The sequence below is a fragment of the Lycium barbarum genome, chromosome 4, assembly GCF_019175385.1.
Source record: "Lycium barbarum isolate Lr01 chromosome 4, ASM1917538v2, whole genome shotgun sequence".
NCBI classification, from domain to species: domain Eukaryota; kingdom Viridiplantae; phylum Streptophyta; class Magnoliopsida; order Solanales; family Solanaceae; genus Lycium; species Lycium barbarum.
Genome location: NC_083340.1, coordinates 126174052 through 126184389, shown reverse-complemented (window position 1 = coordinate 126184389; position 10338 = coordinate 126174052). Strand labels below are relative to the sequence as shown.

Sequence of the window (10338 nt, the reverse complement as noted above, 5' to 3'; positions counted from 1 at the left end):
ATGGCTTATGCTAGTATAGCTTTCTTATGAGAATAATGGAATTGGTCTTGGCACCAAAGTCACCAATGAAATCTCTAGCTTCTGATCACATCGAAGAATTTCTTGCTCTTCACAAAAGAAATCATGCTCTTGTATTTCTTAAGAACTCTAGGGAAACCTACAATTCTGGGAAAATGACAGATTTGGAAGCACAGATACAAGAAGTTGCAAATGTTATTGAACACACAATTCAACTGCGACTAACAGAATCTGTAATGGCGAAGGATGACATGCAGAAAGAAAAGTCACATAAAAGGCTTTTTGATAGCCTAAAATAGGTAGCGGAGGAGATTGATCGTGTATAGAATGAGTTACCAAAGAGACAAGATAAAGTCAAACAAGTATCAAAGGACTTGATACAAGATTCAAGTTCAGGAAAACATACCTCGAATATGGTGAGACATTAATGATCAAAGGAAAAGGATGCTGGCAGAACTGACACAATATGGTGGTTCATCTAGTGAGCTCAATGTCATCCCAATAGTCGGGATGGGGGGGCATTGGTAAAACAACTTTAGCAAAAGAAGTTTACAGTGATTCATCCATTAGACTTCATTTTGTTGTTCGTGTTTGGGCTACTATATGTCAAGTACTGAGAAATCACAAGAGAAATTGAAGAATGACTATCTCAATTTGCCTACTAGAAACCAATAACGTTGTCTTGCCATGGATTTTGTAAACAAATTAGCTATTTGAAGATAACTGGATACATGAGGAAGAGTAATAACTCTTCTACCTACAACTTTTCTGATAAAATGACAGTCTACTTCAATATGCTTGGTCCTTTCGTGATAAACTGGATTGGTTGCAATCTAAATGACACTTGTGTTGTCAGCGTGGAAAGGAGTATGATTAGATAGAGGAAATCCTATTTCTGCAAGTAAACCACGAAGCCAAATAATCTCGGAGCAAGCAGTAGACATTGCTCGATATTCAGACTCCATTGAAGATTTTGAAACACGATCTTGCTTCTTGCTCTTCTAAGATATCAAAGAATCTCCAAGAAACATGCACCATCCCATGACGGAGCAGCTAGTATCAGAATATCCTGCCCAATTAGAATCACTAAACGCGTTAAACTGAATGGGAGAACTACTAGGAAAAAATAATCCACGAGTAGATGTTCCTGAGATATATCAAATGATGCGACGAATAACCACCAAATGTCGATAACGAGGGGTCTGCATAAATTAGCTGACTTGTTGAACTGCAAAAGAGATATCTGGCCAAGTAAAGTGAGATAATTTAGGCTCCCAACTAATTGTCGAAACAAAGTTGGATCAGGAAGAAGATCTCCTTCATCAGATGATACTTTACATTCAATTCCAATGGAGTATGAGCAGAGGGAGATTCTTGAAGACCAGCCAAAGCAATCAAATCCTGAGTATATCTGTGCTAGTTTAAGAACACACCTAAAGAATTATAATGAACTTCTAACCCTAATAAATATGTTAGAGTACCAAGATCGTTCATATGAAAAGAATCCTTAAGTTGCTGCTGAAGGCTAGTGATTAATGAAGAATCAGTTCCTGTGATAATGATGTCATCTACATATACCAAAAGTAGAACACAACCTGTAGATGTTTTTCGAAGAAACAAAGAAGAGTCATATTTACATTGTTCAAAAGAGAATTGAAGCAAAGTATATGAAAACTTGTCAAACCAAGCTCTGGGAGCTTGTTTTAATCCATACAAAGATCGCTTCAACTATGTAGGTGATGAAAACAAACCAGAGGAAGGTTTCATATAAATATCTTCTTTCAAATCACATAGAGAAAAATATTTTTGACATCCATTTGATGAAGAGGCCAGTTCTGTGATGCAGCAACGGAAATAATAGTTTGCACTGTAGTCATTTTTGCTACTGGTGCAAAAGTCTCCTCATAATCTACACCATACTCCTATTTGTTACCCAGGACAACCAAGTGAGCTTTGTACCGATCAAGAGTTCCATCAGAATGACGTTTAATTGAATAAACCCATTTACATCCAATTGGCTGGATATTTGAAGGACATGAAACAATGTCCCATGTGTTATTTTCTTTAAGACCCGAAAGTTCTTCCTCTATTGCTTTCTGCCAATATATGCTTGGAAGCTTGTGAGTAACAAGTTGGAAAGAAATGGTGGATAAAGTAGAGGAAAACCCATACCTATTAGGAGTACTTTGTACTCTGGTAGATCGCCGAATAGGCTCAAGAGGAGAAGGCCTTGAAGAAATCTCAGATTCTGGTTGTGGAGCAGTCCCAGGTGGCGGATCAGTTTCGGGATGGGATAAAGTTGGTTGACATCGTTCATACACAAATCCAGGTTTGAACCACTTAGAAGAAGATGAAAAATCTTCAAAAGTAGGAAGAAGAGGAGAAATATAAGATGACTCAACATGAGTAGGAAAGAAATATTGATTCTCAAAGAAAACACCATTTCTAGAAACACGAAATTTATTAAAACTTGCATCATAGAAAATAAACCCTTTTGGCGAAGTACTATAACCCATAAAAGCACACTTAGTAGACTGAACAAAAATTTTATTGCGTTGAGGAGGCATATGCACAATACAAAAATAACCAAATGTATGAAAATTATGATAACTAGGATTATGGTGATAAAGACGATAATATGGAGACTCAAGACTTCAAACTTTAGATGGAAGTCTATTAATTAAATAAATAGCAGTAGACAAAACTTCCACCCAATATTTAGATGGGACAGAGGACTCAATCAATAAAGTACGAGTGACATCTAAAAGGTGATGATTTTTATGCTCAGCAACCCCATTTTGTTGTGCAGTATATAGGCAAGAGCGTTGTGAGACGATTCCTTTCTCAAGCAAGAAATTATTGAATTCATGAGACATATATTCTCCACCAGAATCAGATCTTAATATTTTGATGCAGGTTGAAAATTGATTCTCAATTTAAGCCAAAAATGTCTTGAATATCGAAAATACCTCAAATTTGGAACGAAGAAAATACACCCACGCAAACCGACTATAATCATCTATAAATGTCACAAAGTATTTGAAATGAGCATGAGAAGTGATTGGTGAAATGCCCCAAACATCACTATGAATAACACCAAAACACTTTGCAGCACGACTACCAAAATTAGGAAAAGGAAGAGTTTTACTTTTGCCTAATTTACAAGTAGAACAATCAAATGAAGCAGTTGAAAATTTATTTTTATTTCCCAATAAACCAGAACTCGATAAATGAGAACAACACAATAGAATTTGCATGTCCTAGACGCTTATGCCAATCCTCGAACTTACTAGCAGTAGAAGTATAGCAAAAGATAGAACAGGAGGAATGGAAAAGTGTATAGGAAACAATCTTCCAACTTTAGGCCCCTTCGTGATTATCCTCCCTGACACCTGATCATGCACAAGACAACCATTACGAGAAAAATTCACATCACAATTGTTGTTTACCAATTGTCTAACTAAAATAAGACTAGTTAAGAGTTTTGGTGAAACAAAAACATTCTTGAAAGTTGGAGTAAGATCCCCAACTTTGGTAATGGATAAATTACTACCATTGGCAACCTGAATCTGTGATGGACCGTGATACTTACGAACATTTTTTAGCATACTTGTTGAGTTGGTCATATGATTGGAACCCCCGGAATCAACAAGCCAAAAATTAGATGCAGTATCATTACCTTGTAATCCCAAAGTCGAAAAGGCTGACACAATCATTTGTTGGACCATTTCAGGAGTAAGAATTTGTCCTACAGAAGATGAATTATCAATAGTGGAACTATTTACCTCAGCTTGAAAAGCATTGATCCTACGATTTTGAGGACGTGTGGGACACTCTTTGATTAATGTGTCCTTGTTTTTTACAATAATTATAGAACTTATTGCCACAATTGCTAGCAATATGACCATATTCCTTGCAGCTGTAGCATTGAGTTCTAGTCATATCCATGCCTTTTCCTTTTCCTTGTGCAGCAAATGCAACAGTGACATCATTTGCTTGCTTGAAAATGTTTGTGTGACAAGACACTACTCTTCACAAAGTAATTTCCTAAAACAAACATCCAAAGAGGGAGATGGGTCACGGTTCATCAAGTTAGAGAGAACACTCTCAAAATGGTATCACAATTTCATCAAAAATTGGTCTCGCTTGCTTGGCTAATTAACTGCTTGAATTATGGAGAGAGATTCAGCAAGTATTTTAGCATAAACAATATCAGTAAATTCTGCCCATAAATTCTGAAATCTAGAAAAATAATCCTGAACAAAGAGACCTTCTTGAGAATTATTAGCAATTTTATGCTCTTGCTGAAATCGTCTTGCGCTATTCTCTTGGTTGTAAACCTTTTGTAAATAATCCCACATGGCCTTTGCAACCTTGTACAGCCTGAGATTAAAAACAATAAGAGGGTCAATTGACCCTAAAACCCATGTCATCACTCGAGCATCTTTAACTTTCCACTAACTTAACTTTGTAAGATCAATAGAAGCAGGATCACTTCCATCTATATGGCCCCATAATTCTTTTCCCGTGACAAAAAGTTGAAATTGAAATTCCAAGCTGAATAATTTTTTCTAGTGAAATGAACACTGAAAGACTTAAACTAATTGTTGATAAACAGTCAAGAGAACCAAGAGAACTAAACTTTCAAAAAAAAAAGTTGAAAGGAAACCAGAGATGAAAGACACTAAGAATCAAAACAATGAAAAGAAGGCTCTAATACCATGCCAAGAATAGAGAAAGCACAAGAGAAATTGAAGAATGACTATCTCAATTACTTAATCCCAATACATCAGAATACATTGGTATCTCTATACAAGAGAAATAAGAGACGAAAGAAAGTAAAATATCCTACACTAAATGTGAATCCTACAAAATACTCTTCATATATTCTACAACTAATGCTACACAATATTCTACACTAAATGTATAGAATATCCCTAATAATATTTCATATATTCATAGTATCTCTTCATATTCACCATATCGAGAATATCTTAATGTAGATATTCTACAATCTGTCCATTATGCTAACACTATATCTCAACAACATAATGTGAAAGAAATTCTGTTGAGCCTTTTGCGTTCTACAAAGGATGACCAATTTTATATGGATGATGAGGTAGAGCTAGCAGCTATGCTAAAAAAAAGTTTAATTAGTAGGAGATATTTAATTGTATTGGATGACATGTGGAATAGTGAAGCATGGGATGATGTGAGACTGTTCTTTCCAAGTGAAAACAATGGAAGTCGAATATTGTTGACGACTCGTAACACTAAAGTAGCTTGTTCTAATGGTATAGAGAATATTTCTTTGCATATGGGTTTCATGGAGCCAGATGAGAGTTGGAAACTTTTCAAAAGTGTGGTATTTGCAAATGAGGCATTACCACCTTAGTTCGAGACTATAGGGAAGAAAATTGTAGACAAATGTCACGGGTTGCCTCTAACTATTGTTGTGGTTGTTGGGCTTTTGTCTAAATCTAAAAGGATAATAGAAGATTGGAAAATTGGTGCTGAAGATGTCATGTTATTCGTCACAATTGTTCCTGACGAACAATGTTTACGTATGCTTGCACTGAGTTACAATCACTTGCCCAGTCACCTAAAAGCATGCCTTTTGCATTTTGGAAATTTTTCCAGAAGACAGAGAGATTTCAGTGAAGAGATTGGTGAGATTATGGATGGCCGAGGATTCTATGAAGTTGGACAAAGACTTGGAAGAAATGTCTGAGAAGTGCATGAAAATCTTATGGATAGATGTCTAGTTCTCACCAGCAAGAAAAGTTTGGATGAAACAGAAATTAGATCATGTAAGGTTCATGATCTAATATACGAGCTGTGTTTGAGAGAAGCTCAAAGCCAAAATCTTGTTGTCATGAATGACACTCTATTCGATATCATAACATGAGGCCCTTTAGTAGGCATATTGACCAAAGTTCTTATAGGGCTCTTCTTACCCCTAGATGAGACGACGACAACAATCTCTTGAAACGAACTCATTCTATTTTCTTTCTTTGTAACTTTTATTTCTTAACTCCTACTCTTAAATTAGAGTTTAGTCATTTCAATTCACTAAGAATCTTGGACCTGAGTCCCGTAAGGATTGATGTTTTCCCTCCGCAGATACTATTGCTCATTTGGTTGAGGTGCCCAGAATTGAATGGGGATTTTGATATACCTCCAGGAATTTGCATATTACGGGATCTGCAAACATTCATTGTTGGAGGAAATCGTTCGGCATCTATAAAATTTCCCGAACAATTTTGGGAACTAGTCAAATTAAGACATCTTATATTGGATCTAATTGATTTAACAAATCCCACAAGTGTATCTGTTGACGAAGAGCGGTATTTGGTTTTTCTAAACATACGAACTATTTCTGGCTTGTGTCCAAGTAGTTCCACAAAGGAGGTTATTTCAGGGAATCGGAATGTTAAAAGATTAAGAATCTCTGGAGATCAAGGTAACTATGAACTTGTCCATCTACATCAACTTGAAGCATTGACTTTTCGACTTAGAATTCCGAAGGTGTCACACAAGATTCACCCAGTGATCGTTCCAAGTGCAAAAGCTTTTCCAGCAACGCTCAAGAAGTTAAAGTTCTAGGGAACTCGTTTAAGGTGGGAGGACATGAACACCATAGATGAGTTACCTAACCTTGAGGTGCTAAAGCTGATATTAGATGCTTGTATTGGCAAAGAATGGTGTCCAATTGCAGGAGGATTTAATCAGTTGAAGCTTTTTCTACTCGAGGATAATGAACTCAAGCACTGGAAAGTCACAGATGACAATTTTCCTGCTCTTGAGCGCCTCGTGATTAGATCTTGCCATTATTTGAATGAGTAACCCATTGAGTTAGCAGAAATCAACTGAAAATCAACTCACTACAATTAATTGAGTTGAATGATTGTACGCCCAGACTCGAGGCTTCTGTCGTACTAATTCAACAAGAACAAGAAGACCTTAGAAACAAACCTGTGGATGTTCGTATCTCCAATACATTTAGTCCATGTAAGTATAACCTTATACTTCAGATGAACTTCCCATAATCACTTATAAAACCTAAATGATGTTCATAACTTTGCTGATCTTACCTTGTGTTGTTTGTCTACAGCTGGCAGCAACATAAATACTGAATTGAGTTTCGTTGAAACTGTTACTAGTAGCAACTACGAAGACAGGAAACAGTATCTCAAAAGAATTTTGGGCCTGATGGATATGGACATTGCATTGACTGAACCAAAACCTGCTGAACCTACACCTCAGAGTACTCCTTAAGAAGTGGCTAAGCATGCAAAATGGATGGAGAGTAACAGATGCGGTCTTGTGCTAATGAAGACATCCATTTCTGATCACATAAAAGATGCAATCATGGATAATGGCTGTGCAAACGATTACTTGACTGCCATTGGACAGAAACTTATAGAATTTGATAACGGTGGGAAAGGTACTCTGATTGATACCCTGTCTAAATCAGCTTATTATCCCTCTTACAGCCCAAGTTCATAAAAAGGAAACGTGGTCAATCTCGTCATTCAGATGGTTATAGTGGTCACACTAATAAGCCTAGTGGTAACCAAGGTCGGTCTAATAATGTTAGTGACCCTCAAGCTGTAATAAAGAAAGAAATCAAGTGCTAGAGGATTGTACACAGGCAGGTCATAAAAAAGATGTTGGTCCTCTGGAAAAAAAAAAGGAGACCATTTCGAGTTTGTTACTTAAATTCCTGGTGGTTGGTAAGTGATGAAAATATTCATGTAACTAATACCTTGTAAGACTTGGTAAGCAAACAAAAGCATAATGAGGATGAGGCTAGCGTTATTGTGGGCAATGGCCTCAAAGTGGAAGTAGAGTTCATGGGAACTACTAGTCTGTCTTTCAAGGATAATTTTAGAATCTTCTTAGAAAATATTGTTTTTGTACCGACTATGAGATGGAAATTAGTTTATACTTTTGGACAAATATGGTATTTTTTTCAAATAATAATGCTTTTGTCAAGATTTTCTGCTGTTTACATGTAATTTGTGAGACCTTTTTAGTGATGGTTTATATTGCTTAAAAGTGTTGATAATTTTTTTTTTTTTTTTGCAATGCATGTTGAAAAGGTTACCCAGGAAAGGTCTGCTATGAGTAAAACGTCGTATCTCTTGTGACATGGCGTATTGGCCATCTTTTCGAAGAAAAAATCGAACGATTGGTGAAGGAAGATATTTTTATTTCTCGGTACAAAGTTTTGAGGTATCTATCCTTGTCCAGTTATTCATTTGATGTGCCTCGAGATATTTGCAAATTGTGGAATTTACAATCACTCAATGTCCATGGGGCAAATTTACTTCTTCCAAAACAAATTTGGAAATCAAGTCAGATAAGGCATCTCAAGCAGAATGAATTTTGTTGCGAAATCCTTCAAGATCTGTTGATGGGGAGAGGTGCTTGGGTTTTCCAAACCTACAAACGATTTCTGGCATGCTACCACAATGCTTCACAAAAGAGTTCATTCCACAGTGTGAGAACATCAAAAAGTTAAGATTTTACGGGTCTACAAAGGACTACAAAATTTGTGAAAAACCCAAGTTATTCGATAATCTTGTCCATATACAGCAAGTTCAAACCCTGAGTTTTGAAGTTCAATATAACAAGCGATACACAAGATTTTGCCCGTGCAGATTCAAATGCAAAAGCTTTTCCTGCACAGCTCAATGAATTAAAATTGGTCCGAACTGGTCAGACATGGGACTACTTGAACACCTTGAGCGAATTGCCTAACCTTCAACAGCTTAAGCTGAAATCAGATGCTTGTTGTGGCGAAGAATGGATAAGCGAAGGCACTTTTTGCTAAAATTTTACTAATTCGAAGCGTGAATCTCACGTCCTGGAAAGCAACAAATGATAATCTCCCTACCCTTGAGCGCCTAGTGATCAGAGCTTGCTCTAATTTGGAAGAGATTCCTATCGAGTTTGCAGAAATTGATTCACTCCAGCTGATTGATTTACAGAATTGTAACCCTCAACTCATGGCCTCTGCTGTGGAACTCAGGAAGAGCAAGAAAACATTGGAAATTAGCCAGTGGATGTTCTTTCCTACAATAATCCAGGTGAGTACTATATTATATTCCAGAACTAACTTTCCATAATTGCCTTTGAAACTTAAAGGGTATGCATCTTTCACAATTAATTTTTTTGATTCAACAATTTAAATTAATAAAAGAAATGCTAACTAAATTAGAGAAAAAAATGCAGATCAAAATGGTGTTGGATGTCGTTTCTTTTGTGTAGTTGTTGATGAGAATTTTCCTTTGAACTTTTGAGACCTTCCCTTTCATAGAGATTTATAATGTATAAATTATGTTTTGACTTGTATAAAGAAAAGCCCCGAAGGTAATTTACTTATGTGACATATTCCAGATGCTGATGATGACGATGACGACGACAACGATGATGATGAGGATGACGATGATGACGACGATTATGATGAAGATGACGGTGATTATGATGACGATGACGATGATGATGACGACGATGATGACAGTGAAGATGAATAAGAAGAAACATAATCATTTTACCAGGTGGCGACTTGAAAATAAGCATCAAAGAGCTCCATAAGGATTCGATATAAGAAGACAGAAGTCACCGTACCAGCAACTAGGCTTTTTAGATTACCAGCAACTAGGATTTTTAGATTTAGAAAAGGCATAATACATAGATAGACACTTTAACATGGTCTAAACTGGCAAATAAACACAACAATTTTGAGAATGCACATCTAGACACCTCAACTTGTTTAAGTTGACCTTGTAATCACCCCCACTTTGAAAATGCACATCTAGACAACTGAAATCTAGCCGTGTCTAAATGTGCATTTTTAAAGTTAGGGTGTTTACGGGGCCAATTTAATCCAAGTTACGGTGTCTAGATGTGCATTCTCAAAATTGAGGTATTTACTTGTCAGTTGAAGTCAAGTTAAGGTGTCTATCTATGTGTCATGCCTTTAGAAAAAGTGAGCAACCAGAAGAGGATCAAGTGCAAGAATACATGACTACTTGCTATATCCTTTGTGCTTCGTCCATTTGTTGATTGATAACAACTAATCAGATGAGTAGCACTTTTTATTTGTTTACAGGGAAGAGATTTTTCTGTAATATTCTCCACTAGACAACAAATCAAATTTAGCAAAATGGAGCATCATTAGATATGAAGGTATGAAAATAGAGGATTAAGGTATAAGATTAGTATGTAGCTGAGTGTTGCGTACTTTTAGTAGTATAATGTAGGTACCGTATAGTTTCTTTTTCGCCTATGTGTATTGATATTTGTTGCTGC

At 36.3% G+C, this 10338-nt stretch overlaps 1 protein-coding gene and 1 pseudogene across 1 annotated transcript; both read left to right on the top strand.

Annotated features, from left to right (window-relative positions):
- LOC132637754 (putative late blight resistance protein homolog R1A-4) lies at positions 1–7296 on the top strand (annotated as a pseudogene).
- A 24-nt stretch (positions 7297–7320) lies between these two features.
- LOC132637753 (serine/threonine-protein phosphatase 4 regulatory subunit 2-like) lies at positions 7321–9560 on the top strand. The gene is made up of 4 exons (XM_060354797.1): positions 7321–7465; positions 8685–8816; positions 8899–9117; positions 9424–9560. The coding sequence occupies exons 1-4, from the start codon at positions 7321–7323 to the stop codon at positions 9558–9560; spliced, it is 633 nt and encodes a 210-aa protein (XP_060210780.1).
- The last annotated feature ends 778 nt before the right edge of the window (positions 9561–10338 follow it).

Bases quoted from the DNA above. Each gene is read 5' to 3' on its own strand.
- LOC132637753 (XM_060354797.1), top strand. From the start codon at position 7,321: ATGGAGAGTAACAGATGCGGTCTTGTGCTAATGAAGACATCCATTTCT. The intron at 7,466-8,684 runs GTACTCTGATTG...TTGCCCGTGCAG, and splicing joins ATTTGATAACGGTGGGAAAG to ATTCAAATGCAAAAGCTTTT. The intron at 8,817-8,898 runs GTTGTGGCGAAG...CGTCCTGGAAAG, and splicing joins TAAGCTGAAATCAGATGCTT to CAACAAATGATAATCTCCCT.